This window comes from Saccopteryx leptura, chromosome 4, assembly GCF_036850995.1.
Source record: "Saccopteryx leptura isolate mSacLep1 chromosome 4, mSacLep1_pri_phased_curated, whole genome shotgun sequence".
NCBI classification, from domain to species: Eukaryota; Metazoa; Chordata; class Mammalia; order Chiroptera; family Emballonuridae; genus Saccopteryx; species Saccopteryx leptura.
In genome coordinates, this window is record NC_089506.1 from 171,054,110 (window position 1) to 171,074,798 (window position 20,689).

The 20,689-nt window shown below is 35.6% G+C and overlaps 1 protein-coding gene across 2 annotated transcripts in view; it reads left to right on the forward strand.

The window, feature by feature from the left end:
* The window catches only part of YTHDC2 (YTH N6-methyladenosine RNA binding protein C2), a 90,536-nt gene extending 81,052 nt beyond the window's left edge, over positions 1–9,484 (forward strand). For both annotated transcript variants that reach the window (XM_066382025.1, XM_066382026.1), the window contains 3 exons: positions 5,232–5,435; positions 6,168–6,350; positions 7,581–9,484. In XM_066382025.1, coding sequence (XP_066238122.1) covers positions 5,232–5,435; positions 6,168–6,350; positions 7,581–7,661 — 468 coding nt within the window. In that variant the 3' untranslated portion in view covers positions 7,662–9,484. The remainder of the gene's footprint in view (positions 1–5,231; positions 5,436–6,167; positions 6,351–7,580) is intronic.
* The last annotated feature ends 11,205 nt before the right edge of the window (positions 9,485–20,689 follow it).

Sequence of the window (20,689 nt, forward strand, 5' to 3'; positions counted from 1 at the left end):
GTGTGTTTTTAAAACTAACAGATTATTCACTGATGGCATATATATAGATAGCTAGACAGTTCTTTATTTTCTTTCTACATCTTTAGAACTTTTTTTTGTTAAATAAGATTATCTTATCTTAATTTTGGTTTATAATTTCAGAATTGAAAATAATGTTTTATTTGGTTTTATAAATTCAGTATATATACTATAAAACAAGACAGGATAGGGTTAGGAAGATAGGAAATGTTGATAGGGAATTTAGAACTATGTATCTTTTAAAAAACTTATAATATGAATGATTTCAAATCTTTGGGATATATTTTATTTTACTCTTCTGTGTTTTGAATACCTGAGTAAGTATTTCATTAAGGATTGTTTAGCTGTTTATTGTGTTCTGGTGAAAATGTCTGCTGAAACATTCTTGTTAAATAAGAATGTTTTTGCTGATTTACATTCTTAGGTTTTGGGTTTTATATTTTTACATACCTTTATTAAAGTGTAATTTTCACACAGTAAAATTTATCAATTTAAACTGTACAATTCAATGAGTTTTGAAAAAATATATACAATCATTTAAACCATACTACAGTCATATACAGAACATTTCTATCACTCCTGGCTCCCATTAGCCACTGAACTGTTCTCTCTTTCAAGAATTTTGCCTTTTCTGGAATCTTCTATAAATAGAATCATGTATGTTGTTTTTTTAGTGACTGGCTTATTTCACTTTTGAAATTCATCCATATTTTTGAGTATATTATTAATCTATGATAGTTCTATTTGCTCCATATTCTTGACAATGCTTGTTATTATTAGTCTGTAATTTTAGCCATGCTAGTGGATACATACATAGTGATATCCCACTGTAGTTTTAACATGCATTTTCCTATTGACTAATGATATTGAGCATCTTTTTCTGTTCGTATTTGCTATTCCTGCATCTTTGGTAAAGTATGTATACAAACTTTTGTTCAACTGTTTTGGGCTCATTTATTTATTTATTTATTTAGTATTTTTCTGAAGTGTAAAGTGGTGAGGCAGAGACACAGACTGCTGCATGTGCCCAACCGGGATCCACCCGGCATGCCCACTAGGGGGTGATGCTCTGCCCATCTGGGGCATTGCTCTGTTGCAACTGGAGCCATTCTAGCACCTGAGATGGAGGCCATGGAGCAATCCTCAAAACCCTGGCCAACATTTGCTCCAGTGGAGCTTTGACTGTGGGAGGGGAAGAGAGAGATAGAGAGGAAGGAGAGGGGGAAGGGTGGAGAGGCAGATGGATGCTTCTCCTGTGTTCCCTGGTGGGGAATTGAACCTGGGACTTCCACACTCTGGGCTGATGCTCTACCACTGAGCCAGGCAGCCAGGTCCTGGTTTGTATATTGGTTATCTTCTTTTACTTAGTAGTAAGAGGCTTTTAAAAAATATTCCGAATACAAGTCAATTGTATATGACCTGGAAAGTTTTTCTAACAGTCTGTGCTTGCATTTTTATTTTCTTAAGTGTCTTTTGAAGAGAAAATGTTTTTAATTTTGATATAGTTCATTTAACCTATTTTTTACTATCTTGGTTTCATGTATTTTTTATATTATGGTTTATTTTTTTTTTAAGTGAGAGGAGGGGAGAAAGAGAGACAGGCTCCCACATGTGCCCCAACCCCTATCTGGGGCCATTGCTTGAATCAACCAAGCTATCCTCAGCACCTGAGGCCGACACTCAGACTAACCAAGCCATCCTCAGTGCCCGTGGCCGATGTTCTAACCAATTGAGCCACTGGCTGTGAGAAGGGAAATGAGAGAGAAGGAAAGAGAGAAGAGTGAGAGGGAGGGGAAGAGAAGTAGATGGTCACTTCTCATTTGTGCCGTGTCTGGGGATCAAACCCGGGGTGTCCACACGTGGGGTTGACGCTCTGTCAACTAAGCCAACTGGCTAGGTCCAGTTTTTATTTTTTGTGTACTAAAAAATGTTTTACCCAAGATTACAAAGATTTTCTTCCATGTTTCCTTTTTGAAATTTTATAGTTGGAACTCTGATATTTAGGTATACAATCTATTTCAAGTTGATTTTTTTTGGCATTTGCCTATACGATTGTTCCAGCACATACCTTGAAAAGATTTTCCTTTTTCCATTGAATTACCTTGGCAGCTTTGTCAAAACTCAATTGACCATAAATATGTGGTTTCTTTATTGGATTCTATTCTGTTTCATTGCTCTGCATACTTACTTTTTGCCAGTGCTGCAGTAACTTGATTATAGTAGCTTTATATATATACATATATATATATTTTTAGCTTTATATTAAATCTTGAAATCACTTAAAGTTTTTCCTCCAACTCTATTTTTCAAAATTGTTTTGGCTATTTATGTGCTTTATTCTTTCATATAAACTTTAGAAAAAGCTTGTCAGTTTGTTCAGAAAAAATTTTTGATACTACACATTTTTTATTAAATTTATCCATATTTTATATTTTGATACTGTTTTAAAATTTTTAATTTCCAGTTATTCATTGTGAGCATAAAGAAATACATTTGATTTTCAAATATTTACTCTATATCCCATGATCTTACCTCACTTACTATTTTTATCATCAATTTATGTATTTTCTCAGGATTTTCTAAATGGATAATCATGCCATCTGTTAGTAAAGGTTTTTAAATTTTTTCCTTTTTAATGTGGATGCTGATCATTTCTTTTCTTGCCTTTATCTCTTTGGCTGGACCCTTCAGTAGTATTTGATAAAACTGTTGAAAGCAGACATATTTACCTTGACTTTTTAGGGGAAGAAAGCCTAATTCTTTCACCATTTAGCATGCTGTGACTATGGCATTTCTCCTTTTGTATGTAGTTGCTGAAAAGGTTATGATGAGCATTGAATTATGTTCAGTGCTTTATCTTAAAACATCTTTTGAAATGATAATTTTTTTGTATATTTTTATAATGGATTTCATTGATTGATTGTCTAATGTTTATACCTCAGTTGGTCATGGTATATTATCCTTTCAAAATATTCCTGGATTTAATTTTGTTCAATTAAAATTTTTGTTAAATGAAGAATCTTTGTTCATGAGGGATATTTTGTAGTTCTCTTGTGTTATTCTATGTTTTTAGTGTCAGGGTAATGCTGGCTTGTTAAGATTAGTTGGAAAGTATATTCTCTACTTCAGTAATTTGGAAGAAATGTGTAGATTTGGCATTGTTTTTACCATAAATGTTTGTTACAATTCACTAGTTATGCCATTTTTAGCTTTTCCTAATATATCTTGATTGTGCCACTTTCTGTATAGATTGAGAACCATTTATCAGTGTACTTTTATTTACCTTTTAGTCCTTTGTGTTATTGGTTTCATATATTTTATTTCTACATATGTTATAAATGCCACACTGTATTATTTTTTACTTACATAGCCAATTTTATCAAAATTCAGAAAAATATCTTTTATATTTACTAAATATTCACTATTTCTAGTGCTCATTATTCTTTTGTTAAGAATTTCTGTATACTTCTTCCTAAAAACCTTTGTGTAACATTTCTAGTACAGATCTGCTGGAAATGGATTGTCTAATTTTTTGCCTGGAAGAAATTAAAATTTTTCACTTTTATTTTTATAAGATATTTTTATTGTGTGTATAATTCTATATTGACGTTGGATTTCTTCATTACTAAAAAGCTGTCACTCCAGTATTTTCTGGTTTGCATAGTGTCTGATGAGAGATTTACTATCATTGTTATCTTTGTTTCCCTGGATATAATATGTCTTTCTTTTTCTAGATGTGTTTAAGATATTCTTTTTACCACTTGTTTTTAGTAGTTTGATTTTAGTATTACTTGCTCTGATTCTCCTTCTATTTCTTCTTCAATCTCTATATCTATATATTCCATCAATTTTGGAGAATTTAAAACCATTATTTCTTCATATACTTTTTAAAGCTCAGCTCTCCTGTATCCTTTCTGGGATCCTGGATACAATATCTAAGACCACTTGATACTGTTTTGCAGGTTACTGATGCTCTTTTTATTTTTTTGTTTCTTTTTTTATCTCTTTGCTTCATTTGAGATAGTTTCAATTGCTATTACTTTAATTAGTTCAATAATATTTTTATTTGTGGTGTCTTATCTACTATGCATTCTTTCTAGTGTATTTTCACTTCAAATACTATAACTTCATCTTTAGAGCACCCTTTCGGTCTTTAAAAATACCTCCTATTTCTCCTCTCATCATGTCCATGCTTCCTTTGCCTTCTTGAACATAGTGAACGTATTTATAATAACTACTTTAACATTCTTGTCTCCTAATTGCATCATCTCTGAGTCTGTTCTTATTGATTAGATTTTTGGAGGGATTTTGGATTGCATTCTTCTGTTTTTTGGTGTTTTTTTTTTTGTGTTTTTTTTTTACATTCCTTAAAAAATTTTGTTTGGCTGCTAGGTTTTTGTTGTATTCCTTTAAATAATTTTAGACATCCTTCTGGTACACAGTTAAGTTAGTGGCAATCAATTTAATCCTTTCAAGATTTGTTTTTAAACAGTGTTAGTGTGGGTCCAGAGCAGCTTTTATCTGGTACTAATTTAGTTCCAATACTAAGATGTGATGTTTCTCTGGGCTAATGCCCTGTGTATTACCAATTCTTTTTATTATGGCTAGGAATAACATGAAATAGTCCCAACCATGTGTGAGCTCTTGGAAGTGTTTGGTCTACTGCTTTCTTTTGAATTTTTTCCTGGTCATATTTCTACAGTCATGTGCATGTCAGTATTTAGCCAAAAACTTGTGGGGAACCCTCTACAATTCCCCCCAAACTCTCTTTCTGTGTAACTTCCCTCTATCTGTTCATTGCTATGCAAATCTAGCTACTTTGGCTTATCTCTGCGGTTCAGCAAGACCACTGGTTTCTTTTTGTTTCCTTTCCTTGCGCTATTGTCTGGAGAAGTTTTTGTTTTGTTTACAGACTTTGAAGTTTGTTTAAATATTTTCTGAAAGGACATTTGGAGTATAAGTCAGATTTGGTGACCCAGGATCCTTTCTTGATAAGGGATTTTGAATGCTCTAAAACTCGGTACTTTATTTTGACTCTTTAACCTCATTTTGATTGAGCTTCTGTAGGTTTTCAGGAATGATAGAGCTATTTGCATTTGGTGAATATTAGGTAAAATATTTTGGTTTATATGTTCATGAAGATGTTATTTAATGGAGCCTATTGATTTCGAAAGGTCAAATTACCTTTCAAGAACTTATGCATTCTTTTATAGGGGTCAAAATCTCCTTCACCAAGACCAAACATGCCTATACGATACTTCATAATGAAGAGTAGCAATTTGAGAAACCTTGAAATTTCTCAACAGAAGGGTATTTGGTCTACAACCCCTAGTAATGAGCGGAAGCTAAATCGAGCCTTTTGGGAAAGCAGCATGGTTTACTTGGTATTTTCTGTTCAAGGATCTGGACATTTCCAGGTGAGCCATCCTGAAACAGTAAGGGTTTTTCTGGCTGCAGGTTAGACCATAGAGATAAAAAAGCAACCCCCCACTGGCTTTTATTGTATCAGAACTCAAGAATTCATTTTGCTTGTCTGCGAGTGAGGAATATAGTGTATCTCTTCAAGGGAATGATAAATAGGGATGGATCCCTTTGTTTTTGTCTAACCTTACCAGAGAGCCTTTCCAGATAAACAATTTCTGCTTCTGAAAACAATGTAGATTTACCATAACTTAGGTAGAATAAAAGTACTGAGAAACTTGACTTTTTGGTAAAATGTTTATTTAAATAGGCCAAGGAAGTTAGTATTGACAATCAAGAAACTGAGTGTGCGTCTTAACTCATCTTGATTTAATATGTCTCTGAATTTACAAAATAATGAATTTATTTGATATTATAATTTTAGAAGTAAAAACTTAGAGGTTAGACTGTATCCATTTATCATAGAAGAACTGAGTTTAGAACTATTGATACCTTATTTAGAAAATATATTTAAAATTATGTTGGAAGGCTGAAATTGATCTTTCCTATAACATTTGCTAATATTTTGATAAAAAACACTTAGTAAGAAGCTTATTTCTTGTTTTTGTTAGCTATGAATATTTTTACCTTAAAGTAAAAAATAAAACTCAGAGCTTTCTCAGATAAATTGAATTCAGACATTTTAATATTGTCCTCATTTTCACTCTTTTCCCTCATTTTACCCCCAGGGATTTTCTAGGATGTCGTCTGAGATAGGAAAGGAGAAGAGCCAGGACTGGGGCTCAGCTGGACTAGGAGGAGTATTTAAGGTGGAATGGATACGAAAAGAAAGTCTTCCTTTTCAGTTTGCACACCATTTACTCAATCCTTGGAATGATAACAAGAAAGTCCAGATAAGCAGAGATGGGCAGGTATATAATGGCATTTAATATTTTCCTTCTACTTTTCTTTTTATTTTGTTTTGCTGTTATTCAGTGATTCCTTTGAGGAGCAAACATAAGAATATTTATTGTGTTTTCCACATGCACATGGGAGATAGTAGTTCAGATTTGTAAAAGAGCTAGTGAAAATTTATCTGCAAATGTCTTTTATGGAGATCACTGCTTTTTTTTAAACATTTTGTAAATTTGGCTTTTTTTCTGGCATTGCATATATAAAATCTTTCATAACTTTCTTTATGGAGGCTCCTTTGTTTTATTAAGATATGATAAAAACCGAGTGTAATTATGAAAGAATTTCACTCAAATCTGAGGATGGTAACAGTAGCTAACTCCTTTATGTCTTTAATTATGTAATATAAAACATAACCTTTATATTTTTATGGCTTGTTTTATTTCTATTATGTTTTGCTTTGCCTTCATTATGCTCCTGACATGCATTTTAAACTAGTTAGGGTGATTGAAATTACCATTTATATGAACTATTGTGCTAGTTGCTTTGTATGAGATAATTGCATTTAATGCATATAATGAACTATTAGCACAATTTTATGTAGAATAAAACAGGCTCAGAGAAATTAGTCTTGCCTAAGGTCACACAACTAGTAATTTATTTTAACCAGTGACTCACTTTAGATTACCATGTAAAAAGTGTTTTGATTCTTTTTAAAAGAATCACAAGAGGCCTAGGTCACAAGAGGACTAAAAATCACATTCTTTTCAGTTGTATAAGAATATCTTTATTTTTATCCTAAATAGTGATTTTGAAATAAAATATCGAAGATAAGAGTATTATATAGTCACCTAAGATAGTTTCTTGAAAAAAAAAAACACCCAAAACATCTAATATGCTAGGTTGTATAATGAACCTTTTGAAATTCAATCTAGTGCTTTTGCCAAATACCTGTTAGAAATGAAATTTATTATTTCCATATACAAAAATATTCCAGCAATTGGTGGAAATCTGTCACCAAATTGTCACATATAATTGTGATATTTGCAGATTATTAAAGTCTGAAAATCAAGTTTATATATCTTAAAGCAAAGAATTAGAGCAATGCATACCATATAATTTTAGCATGTTCTGATAGAAAAATGAAATCTAAATAGATTTTCTTACATTTTTGTCAGTGTAAGTGTTGGTGATTAAAACAAATTCAATCTAGTTCTTTTTATGTTTATTCTGACTTTTGATTTATCTAGGAACTAGAACCTCAGATTGGAGAACAGTTGCTACAGTTATGGGAACGCCTTCCCTTGGGAGAAAAAACCACAACTGATTGACATTCAGGTTATACCATTCTTGACTTTGAGTACTGGTAGTGTTTACAAAGGATATGTTTCAGATTATTTATCTTTTCCTTTTTAAAAAAAACCTTTCTAGAGCAATTAGCTACAGAACATCTTGCCTATATCTAACCACTAAATGCACTGACTTCCAAAAACTTGAATGGGTTTGTGTGTTATGAATAGACTTTTCTGGTTTAGAGTATTGCTTTAGAACCACCATCTTTGTATAAAAGAGAAAAGGATAATTTTTTTGTAGTGATTATAAGGAATGATTATGCAATGTTTGTTAATTGTATTTTTCTAATTGAATAAAATAGTAGTAGTTTCATTATTTGACACAATAGCAGTTATTTTAAATATACTTCATTTTAAATGGAATATTTTATATGTTTAAAACACTGAATTGCAATTCTCATTCATGATTTTTTTTTAATGCAAAGCAAATTGTTTACTGTTAAGAAAAGCCTGGATATATTAGTACATCTGAGCACCATTTTAGAAGAGTCAGCTCTTAAGACTTATCACTATTAAACAAGCAAACAAAAGCACAATGTTTCATTAAAAACAGTGTGTATGGATTAAGGACTATTTATTCTGCCATTTTTAACTCGAGGTACATTAAGAAAAAAAAGGAAGGATGTTCTTTTTCTGCAATTATGAAATGCAGTAAAGTCTGAAGAAAGGCACCATTCCTCCCTGTGTGTGATCAGATCGGATTCAGTGCTTCGTTTTCTTCCTGGTTCTGCCTCTTGTAACCTGGATATGCACCATACCTCTTTCTTCCCGTGTTACAACCTTCACACATCTCTTATATGAGCACAGTAATTATGACCTCTTTGTTTTGTCTAAGAAAACTTGATTTAGGCAAGTTAAAAATTTAAACAAGTTATACAAGTTAAAATAAAGTGTTCATCAGTTAGCGGTATCTTGATTGCTTTATGTTTTCCAAACTAAAGCCCACAAGCATCACAATTCTAAATGCCTTATACTTGTTTTCCAGCAGTTTTTATCCTGCTTATGTTTTTGGATATGATCTCCCCCTCTTTTTTGCATTTATAGTTTAATAAAAGGGGTGGTGGTAATTTTTTCTAAACCTTTATTAGTGCTATCAATCTACTTTGCCATATCAGAATTATTTTGGTTGAACTGTTTACCACCACTGTCTGTAAAGTTTCCTAAAAGGCTTTTGGAAAGGAAATAGAGATGCAGTTAAAAAAGGAATATATGTCTTGGTTACTGAGCTCTTAATAGAACAGGTTTGATAGCATTTCTCACAATACATTTGGGTCATTGCTACACAACAAAAAAACCCCATGAAGTTAATTTAAAGACAAGAAGAAACTCCAAAGTAATTTGCTTTTGTATTTGAGAACAAAGAAGTGAAAAATTATAGTTCAACATAAAATCTTGAGAACCCTTCTACTTTCTCTGGGAAAGCATTGTATATTGGTGCATTAGTTTAGAATTTCAACTGTGATTTTTGCCTGTTTTTGTAGTTATTTGGCTTTTAAAAATTTGTTTTATACTTTGAGACATACCCATAAGCTGAACCTATGTGAATTATGTTCCACTATATGTTTATTATAGTTCTTTCCTTTTAGAGCAAGTTGTGTTTTTCTAATAATGTTTACATTTTGTTTGAGTATATATTTAGCAATTCATGGTGTTCTCAATTTGGAAGTTAAAGACTTTAAAAAAATAAAACTTGTTTTAATTTTTATCTGTTTTCTAATATTCAACCCTCTATGTAAATGATGAGTTTGTTGATATTTAAAATGAATACAATTTGAATGTAATTAAAATGCTGTTTTTGGAAGAGATGAACTTTAAATATACTTATTAAATGAAATTCTATTAAATTATTTTTATCTTCTTTCTGCTACTATATAATAGGATTAAGATAACAATGATCAGCAATATCTCTGGAAATATTGATTTTCAAGCACATTGAAGAATATTAAATTGATAGAGAAGGTAATGGTTTCATATTAGTATCCCCTCCTTGAGAATAAATAGCCTTATTATGATAGGGGGATAGAAAAAGTCTATCTTTACTATAAAATCTTTTGAATATTGATAAAATATTTAGCCATCTATCTACCTTCTTAGGACACTTCATTATGGTAATTTGCCATTGTAGCCACTGAACAATCCCACTTCACTCTACCAATTACAGCAGACAGGCAGTGAGGAAACAATAAACTTAAATTAATACTTCAGGAAAAGACAGGTTCATTTAAGAATTTTTCCTCAGAGATTTATTCTTTACCATTAAAAATTTTATATCCTAAAACAGAGAAAGTCAAATGAGCTTTACCCTGGAATCAACACCAGGGCAAAAATATTGCAACTGAACATGTAATTCACAAGTGACCACACTTCCCAGACTGAGTGAACAGACACCTTCACTATGCTCTAGATCTCTCCATAATTCCACTCTACCCAAAGGACCACACAGTGTATGCCCAGGGCCACTGATGCATCTTGTTCTTTCATCCAAATGTGAAATTTTCACTTGGCAATCTAATAAAAAAACTAACCTCTACATCTTAAAAATTGAACTACAATTTTTTCCTTATAGCCTCTTCTACCAAAGCTGTCTGTCTTCCTTTCAGTTGATGCCAATTCTAGTCTTTTGGTTTCTCAGGCCAGAAAAGTCAGTCATTCTTTTCTTTTTCTTTTTCTTTCTTTTAGCATGCGTGAGAGAGAAAGAGAGAGAGAGAGACAGACAGACAGGAAAGGAGGTGAGAAGCATCAACTCATAGTTGCCGTACCTTAGTTGTTCATTGATTGCTTCTCATATGTGCCTTGTCCGGGGGGCTCCAGACAAGCCAGTGATCCCTTGCTCAAGCCAGCGACCATGGGGTCATGTCTGTGATCCCGCGCTCAAGCTGGCAAACGCCTGTGCTCAAGCTGGAACCTGCGCTCAAGCCAGCGGCCTTGGGGTTTTAAAACTGGGTCCTCGGCATCCCAGGCTGATGCTCTATCCACTGAGCCACTGCCTGGTCAGGCACTTGGAGTCATTCTTGATATCTTTCTTTACTCAATCCAGTGCATCAGAAACTTTTCTTGGATCTGCTTTCAAAATATTTCTGTACTCCAGCTGTTTCTCACCACAACTGTCATAATCATTCTGAACTGAGCTGCCATCATTCTCACCTAGGTTATTGAAATAGCTTCCTAAGATACGTTTTCTCTTCTGTCTTTCCCTGCTGCCACCAATCTATTTTCCTTTTTTTTTTTTGTATTTTTCTGAACTGAGAGACAGGGAGGAAGAGAGACAGACTCCTGCATGTACCCGACTATGATCCACCCAGCACATGCCCACTAGGGGGCGATGCTTGGCCCCTCTGGGGCATTGCTCCATTGCAACCAGAGCCATTCTAACACCTGAGGTGGAGTCCATGGAGCCATCCTCAAAACGCGGGCCAACTTTGCTCCAATAGGACCTTGGCTGTGGGAGGGGAAGAGAGAGAGAGAAAAGAGAGAGGGAAGGATGGGAAAGCAGATGGGTGCTTCTCCTGTGTGCCCTGGCTGGAAATTGAACCTAGGACTTCTGCACGCCAGGCCGGGGCTCTCCCACTGAACCAACTGGCCTGGGCCCACCAATCTATTTTCAACAGAGAAATTTTAAAACATTAAATGAATTAAGTCATTTTATTATTCATTTTATTTATATTACTGTGCTGCTCAAAACCCTGCAGTGGCTCCTCATTTCACTCAAAAGCCAAAGTCTTTATAATGGCATAAACACTTTACCTGTTCTGGTCCCCCATTATCTCTGACCTCTCTTCTACTCATTCTACTTTAGCCATATTGACCTCTTCACTATTCCTTTACTTTGTCAGGCACGTCCAGCCTCAGAACCTTGTTTTAGCTGTAAACTCTGCCTGGAATACTCTTCTCAGAATATTTGTGTGGCCAACTAGTTACCATTTAGCATAGGTTTAGTGTTAAGTTTTCTTTAAAATTTATTTAACTTTTAGAATTAACATAAATTAACTTTTTAAAAGATGTACAGCTCTATGAATTTTAAAACATGTACAGTTTTATATCTTTTACCATAATCAGGCCACGATCAGGATACATTTCCATCACTCCCCCGCCTAATTCCCTCATGCTATTCCTTAGTAGTTACATCCTCTTATTCCTAATTCGACAGCTATTGTAGTTTTTCCTCTTGAGAATGTCATATAAATAGAATTATTTTTCACTCAGCATAATGCCTTTGAAATTGATCCAAGTTGTTGTTTATATCAAAGTACATTTCTAGACTTCAGGTCAAGGTAGTGGAGTGGGTCAACACTGTGCTCACATCCTCCCACAACTACAACAAAATTACAACTAAATTATAGAATAGCTGTCATTGAGAACCATCTGAATACTTGCTGAACAGAAGTCCTGTAAGGATACAAAGAAGTCATGTCAAGATTGGTAAGAGGGGCAGAGATGAGGCATGGACAGGTCCCACATGTAAGTGTGAGGATTAAAAGTTGTGAGGACTAACTCAGCTGTGGAGGTCTTCCCTGAGGAGCATGGGGCCCCAACCCCACACTGGGATCCCCAGTCCAGGGCTCCAGCTCCACGAAAAGGAGTCCCTATGGCTGTGAAAACCAACAGGGATTGTACCCAAGTGAGATGGAGGGTTGCTGGAGACCTAGGTGGTACAGGTCTTAAAGGGCCCAAGTACAGACTCACTCACAGATTTACTTGCTCTGGGCGCCAATATAGTAACAGCAGCTCAAAGTGTACCAGGGACATATGGAAAGAACTTCAGGGCAAGGGCTAGAGGGACAAGGATCAGGAAAGCTCTCTCTGGAGATGGAGGTGCAGGAAGGTACTATTGTTTCTTTATTGAGTCTTTCCCCCACTCAGCTGGCCTGGCACAGGTGGGCATTGTAAGGACCAAGAGAAGATGAGAAAATAAACAGGGCACTAATGGAACAGGGAACTTAAGGCAGGTCCTGCTCCTGTTCTGTTAGGAATAACATGCCCAAGGTCGTTCAAGAAGCAGAGACAGATAGGGACTCTGGGAGGCTGAGAGAGAAGAAAAAAAAAAAAAAAAGAAAAAGAGACAAACGTTCGCATTCTATTGGTTAAAAGACCCTTATCAGAAGTTTAGGTTTGGAATTCACCAATGAGCTAGACCCCAGCCCCTGTTGCTATGCTATGTGCAGCCCCCTTAGCAAATAGGTTACCGCCACATCTGCTTCTGTATTAGGCTTGCTTGCTTAGCTTATAAAAAGATTTAGCTGTGAGCGCTAGGTGCGATCCCCATCTGCAGCTCCTTGTGAGCACAGTGTCTCTGGATACCTCGGGAATTTGCCCCTGCGCAGGTAAAACTGGCCAATAAAATTACATCTATACTCCTGAAAGTCTCCGACGTTTGTTCTTGTACCCGGTGGATGTTACAGGCATCAAGTATGCGCTCTTCATTAACCTGCCTAACTCACTTTGCAACACCCAACATGTGTGTCCACCCAACCTTTCAGCAGATCCTCCACACAAGCAGCCTGCCTCAGCTCATACTGTAGACTCTTCTAAGTTCTCTCAAAGATGCACAAACCTCAAATAAATAGCAGCTGGCTTTAGTGTACCCTGTACCTCCTGCTAAGCTTCCCTAATCCTGGCATAAGCTGACTGGTCTCAGCTTGTATTATACCTCCCATTAGATAGCCCCAAGCTTGGCATAAGCCACAGCTGGTCTTGGCTTGGAATGTAGCCTCAACTAAATGGTCACAAACTGGCACAAGTGGCAGCTGGCCTCAGCTCACATTATGATGGCCACCAAAGTGCCGTAGCCTGACACTAGTGGAAACTAGCCTCAGTTCACAGAATAGCCTTACCTGAGCACCTCCAAACTCAGCACAAGCAACAATCAATTACAGATCACTTTGTTGCTCCTACCAGACAGTGACCAGCGGTGTCTGACCTTGACATGTAACAGAGCCCCTCCCATGAGACTCCAGAACCAACACATCTGATCTCAGATCACACCAGAGTACCACCAATCAGCTCCATAAATGACACACTCAGAGGGTAGACTTGGCTGGCTCTAAAGCAACACTTGACCCATAGGGACAGCCCTGGCAGAACAGCTCATTTCCTATAGTCATGGCCAGCCCTCACAGCCAGTCAGCCTGAGGATGAATCTCATCCACTGATGTACCAACAGCAATCAAGGCTCAACTACAATAGGAGGGTACACATAACCCACAAATGGGACACCCCTGAGAGCATACAGCTCAGGTGACCAGGAAGACTGTACCTTTGGGCTCAACAGGACACCTACTACATAAAGCCACACTGCCAAGACCAGGAGATGTAGCAGATTTATCTAATATAGTACATAGAAACAAACACAGGGAGTCAGTCAAAATGAGATTAAGAAAGATGTCCCAAATGAAAGAAGAGGACAAAATTTGAGAAGAAGAGCCAAAATGGAGACAAGCAGTCTACCAGATGCAAAGTCCAAAGCACTGGCTATAAAGATGTTCAATAAACTTAGGGAAAGAATAGATGGACTCAGTAGGAACTTCAGCAAAGAGATATAAACCATAAAGAAGGAGATAGAAAACAAAAATGAACTAGTCAGAAATGAATACAATAATTGAAATGAACAATACATTAGTGGGAATTAATAGTACATTAGATGAATAAGGAATTGAATCAGTAATTTGAAACAGCAAAAATAAAAATAAAATAAATAAGGATACTTTAAGGGACCTTAAATACAATATCAAGTGTACCAATATTCACACCATAGTAGTACCAGAAAGAGAGAGCAAGAGAATGAAAACTTACTTGAAAAAATGACTAAAAACTTCCTTTCCTAGCAAAGGAAATGGAGTTATAAGTCTAGAAGTACAGGGAATCCCAAAGATGAACCCAAAAAGGCCCACACAAGCACACACCAAAATTAAAACGTTAAAGGTTAAAGACAGAAAATCTTAAAAGCATCAAGAGATAAACTGTTAGTTATGAACAAAAGAGCTCCCATAAGACTGTCAGCTGATTTCTCAATAGAAACTTTACAGGCAAGAAGAGATTGGCATGAAATATTTAAAGTTATGAAAAGCAAGGACCTACAACAAGATTGCTCTACCCAGAAAGGCTATCAATCAAAAATGATCAAGAGATACAGGTTCCCAGACAGGAAAAGCTAAAGGAGTTAATCACCTCAAAACAAATATTACAGCCCTGGCCGGTTTGCTCAGCGGTAGAGCGTCGGCCTGGCATGCGGGGGACCCGGGTTCGATTCCCGGCCAGGGCACATAGAAGTGCCCATTTGCTTCTCCACCCCCCACCCCCTCCTTCCTCTCTGTCTCTCTCTTCCCCTCCTGCAGCCAAGGCTCCATTGGAGCAAAGATGGCCCGGCGCTGGGGATGGCTCCTTGGCCTCTGCCCCAGGCGCTAGAGTGGTTCTGGTCGCGGCAGAGCGACGCCCCGGAGGGGCAGAGCATCGCCCCCTGGTGGACAGAGTGTTGCCCCTGGTGGGCGTGCCGGGTGGATCCCGGTCGGGCGCATGCGGGAGTCTGTCTGACTGTCTCTCCCCGTTTCCAGCTTCAGAAAAATACAAACAAAACAAAACAAAACAAATATTACAAGAAATGTTTAAGGTCTCATTTTAGAAAAGAAAAAAAATGACTAAAAATATAGGAAAGAAAAATATTTTTACTGATAAAGGCAAACACTTAGAAAAAATAGTGGATCAACAAACTAGAAAGCTAATACAAAGGTAAAAAAAAAAAGGTAGAAAGAACATATGCCATTATAACACTAAGGGATACATACACACACAAGAAATAAATAATGACAAAAACATAAATGTGTAATGGGTGAGTAAAAATGGCAGTGATTATAGAATGTGTTCAAACTTAAGCAACCATCAACTTAAAATAGATTAGTATAAAAATAGGTTTTGGCCCTGGCAGTTTGGCTCAGTGGTAGAGTTTTGACACAGCATGTGGAAGTCCTGGGTTTGACTTCCAGTCAGGACACTCAGGAGAAGCGACCATCTGCTTCATGGCCCCCCCCCCCCCCCCTTGCAGTCATGGCTCGAACGGTTCGAGCAAGTTGGCCCTAGGTACTGAGGATGGCTCTCTGGCCATGGTCTTGTGTCAGGTGCTAAAATGGCTCAGTTGCAGAGCAACGAAGCAGTGACTCCAGATGGGCAGAGCATCACCTGGTAGACTACTTGCTGGGTGGATCCTGGTCAGGGCACATGTGGGAGTCTGTCCCTCTGCTGCCCTGCCTCTCACTTAATAAAAAAAAAATTAAAATAGGTTGGTATAAGGAAGCACATAGTAACCAAAAACCAAAAGTCTATAAAAACAAACACATACAAATAACAAAGAGAAAGGAATTCAAATACAATAATATAGCATGTCAACATACAAGAGATCAGGAAAATAAGAAAGGAACAGAGAACTATAAAAAAAATAAAATGGCAATAACTGCATACCTATCAAAAATCAAATGTAAATGAACTAAATAGTCCAATCAAACAACATAGGGTGATGGCCAATAGACATATGAAAAGATGCTCAACATTACTAATTGCCAGAGAAATGCAAATTAAAACCACAATGAGATAACACCTCACACCTGTCAGAATGGCTGTCCTCAATAAATCAGCAAACATGTTGGTGAGGATGTGGAGAAAAGGGAACCCTTGCGCACTATTGGTGGAATGAAGATTGGTACAGCTATTGTGGAAAGCAGTATGGAGTTTCCTCAAAATATTAAAAATGGAACTGCCTTATGACTCAGCAATTTTACTTCTGGGAATATAGCCAAAGAAACCCAAAACAGTAATCTGAAGGAATATATGAACCCCTTTTTTCATTGCAGCATTATTTACAATAGCCAATTTTGGAAGCAGCCCAAGTGCGCATCAGTAGATGAGTGTATAAAAAAAGCTGTGGGTACATTTACACAATGAACTACTACTCCTCAGCTGTAAATAAAGGAGGAAATTCTACCTTTTGCAACAGCATGAATGGACCTGGGAGTATTATGCTAAATAAAATAAGTCAGAGAAAGACAGTACTATATGATTTCACTTATATGTGGACTTTAATGAAGAACAACAACAAAACAAAATAGAAACACTAATGGAGAACAGACTGAAAGCTGTCAGAGGGGATGGGGGTTGAGGGGCTGGGTAAAAAAGGAGAAGAAATTAAGCAAAGAGAAAAACTTATAGATACACAACAGTGTATGGATTGCAGGAAGGAAAAAAGGGTGGGAGAAGGTTGAGGAGAGTAGAGGAGGGGATAGATGGTGGTGGAGGGAGACTTGACTTGGAGTGATGAACACAGTGCAATACACAGATGATGTATTATAGAATTATATGCCTGAAACCTGTATACTTTTATTAACCATTGTCACTCCAATAAATCCAATTTAAAAAATTTTTAAAAAGACATAGGTTGTCTCAATGGATAAAAAAAACCCAAGACCCATGCATATGACTTCTACAAAAGACCCAGTTCAGATCGAAAAACACACACAGATGAAAGTAAAGGGTTAGAAAAAGATACATGTGCAAATGGAAATAAAAATGCTGGGGTAGAAATATTTATATAATGCATTTTTCAAAATAGACCACATACATATTAGGCCACAAAACAAGTCTCAATAAATTTAAGATTGAAATCCTATTAAGTAAGCATCTTCAATCAAAATGGTATGAAACTTGAAATCAATCACAATAAGAACACTGAAAACACATAAACACATGAAGACTAAATAACATGCTACTAAACAATAAATGGGTTAACAAAATGAGATCAAGGAAGAAATCGAAAGATACCTGGAGACAAATGGAAATAAAAACAATGACCCCAAATCTTTGTGATACAACCAAAGTAGATCTAAGAGGAAAATTCATAATGATTCAGGCTTATCTTAAAAAACAAGGAAAATCAAAAATACTCTAACCTTATGTCTAAAGAAACTAGGAAAGCATCAACAAACAAAACCCAAAGTGATTAGAAGGAAGATAATGGTATAGAAGAGAGTTAAAATAAACAAAATAGAGTCTAAAAAAAATACAAAAGATCAATGATGGGGTGATGGGTATGCAGCATAATTGATTGACAAGATAACCTGGACATGTTTTCTTTGAACATATGTACCCTGATTTATTGATGTCACCCCATTAAAATTAATAAAAAATTAAAAAAAAAGACCAATGAAATGAAGAGCTGGTTTTTTGAAAAGATAAGGAAAATTGATAACATTTAGCCCAACCCAACAAGAAAACAAGAGAGGGCCCAAATAAATCAAATCATTAATAAAAGAAGACAAGTAACAGCTGACACCACAGAAATACAAAGAATTTATAAGCAAATACTAGAAACAATTACATACAAATGAATTGGATAACCTGGTAAAAATGTATAATTTCCTAGAAACATACGATGTTTCAAGACTGAATCAGGAAGAAAAAGAAAATTGAAACAGACCAATAACTAACAAATGAATGAATTAGTAATCAAAAAATTCCCAACAAACAAACGTCCTGGACCAGATAGCTTCATAGGTGAATTTTACTGAACACTCAAATAAGAATTAATATCTATTCTTCCCAAACTATTACAAAATATTGAAGAGAAGGCAAGGCTTTCAAACCCACTTTATGAGGCTAGTATTATCTGATACCAAAAGCCAACAAAGACATTAAGAAAAAAAAAAGCTAATAAATAAGTAAATAAATAAATTCTGGACCTATATATACTATGATCAAGTGGAATTTTTTTCCAGGGGTACAAAGTTGATTCAAAGTTTGCAAATCAATGAACATGATACATCACATAAAAACAATGAAGGATGATAATATAATTATATCAGTACATGGAGAAATTTGACAAAATTCAATGTACATTTATGATAAAAGCTCTTAACATAGTAGGGATAGAGGAAACATGCCTTAACATAATAAAGGCCATATATGACAAACCCACAGCTAATATGCTCAATGGGGAAAATCTGAAAGCTTTTACTTTAAGATCAGGAACAAGACAGGGATGTATGTCCACTTTCTTTTTTTTATTTTTATTTTTTATTTACAGAGATGGAGAGAGAGTCAGAGAGAGGGAAGGATAGGGACAGACAGGAACGGAGACAGATGAGAAGCATCAGTCATCAGTTTTTTATTGTGACACCTTAGTTGTTCATTGATTGCTTTCTCATATGTGCCTTGACCGGGGGGCTACAGCAGACTGAGTAACCCCTTGCTCGAGCCAGGGACCTTAGGTCCAAGCTGGTGAGCTCTGCTCAAACCAGATGAGCCCGTGCTCAAGCTGGCGACCTCGGGGTCTCAAACCTGGGTCCTCCGCATCCCAGTCCGATGCTCTATCCACTGCACCACCGTCTGGTCAGGCTGTATGTCTGACTTTCAACACTTTTATTTAACATAGTATTGAAAATCATAGCCACATCAATCATATAAGAAATGAAAAAGGGCATTCAATTGGAATGGAAGAAGTAACTGTATTTGCAGATGATGTGATACTATATATAGAAAACCCCAAAGATTCCACCAAAACGCTCTTAGAACTAATAAATGAATTTGGTTGCATTTTTATACATCAATAACAAACTATCAAGGAAAAAAATTAAGAAAACAATATAACAATTACAACAAAAAGAATAAAATACCTAAGAATAAATTTAACCAAGGATGTAAAAGACCTGTAGTAGGAAAATTATAAGACATTGAAGAAAGAAATTAAAGAAAATACAAATAAATAAAAGCATATTTTGAACTCATGGATAGAAAGAATTAACATTGTAAAAATGTCTATATGACTCAAAGTGATCCTCATAATTAATGCAATTCATATCAAAATATCAGGGCATTTTCACAGGACTATAATAAATAATCCTAAAATTTATATGGAACCACAAATGACCCTGAATAGCCAAAGCAATCTTAAGAACAGAATTGGAGATATCATTCTACCTGATATCAAACTATATATGCCACAAGGCCATAGTAATCAGAACAGCATGGTACTGACATAAAAACAAACACATAGATAAATGGAACAGAATAGAGAGTCAAGAAATAAACTTGCAACTTTATGGTCAATAAATATTTGACAAAGGAGGCAAAAACATACAATAGGGTAAAGATAGTTTCTTTAATAAATGGTATTGGGAAAACTGGACAGATATGTGCAAAAAGATAAATAGAACTAGACCACCTCTTTACACCATATACCAGAATAAATCAAAATGGATGAAAGACTTAAATGTAAGTCCCAAACCGTAAAACTACTAGAAGAAAACATAAACAGTAAAATCTCTGACATTGCTCTTAACAATGTGTTTTGTATTTTTTTTTTGATATGTCTCCTCAGGCAAGGGAAACAAAAGAAAAAATAAACAAATGAGCTACATCAAACTAAAAACTTTTTGCACAGCAAAGGAAATCAACAAAATGAACCTACTGAATGGAAGCAGATATTCAACAATGATAAGAATTTAATATCCAAAATATATAAGGAACATACAATATAACAATGAAAAACCTTGCAATCAGATTTTAAAATGAGCAGAGGACCTAAATAGTCATTTCTGCCAAGAGGACATACAGATGGGCCAACAGACCTATGAAAAGATGTTCAATGGCACTAATCATCAGGGAAATTCAAATTAAAAGCACAATTTAATCAGGGAAATTCAAATTAAAATCACTTCTATCACCTGTCAGAATGGATATCATCAATAAATGAACAAATAAAGAAGTATTGGCAAGAATGTGGAGGAAAGGGAACCCTCATGCACTGTTTGTGGGAATACAGACTGGTGCAGCCACTGTGGAAAACAAACAATGTGGAGGTTCCTCAAAAAATTAAAAATACAACTGCCATATGACCCAGCAATTCTACTTCTGGGTATTTAGCTGAAGAAATTCAAAGCACAACTTTGAGAAGATATATGCACTCTTATGTTCACTACAGCATTATTTACAATAGCCAACCTATAGAATCAACTTAAGTGCTCATCAAT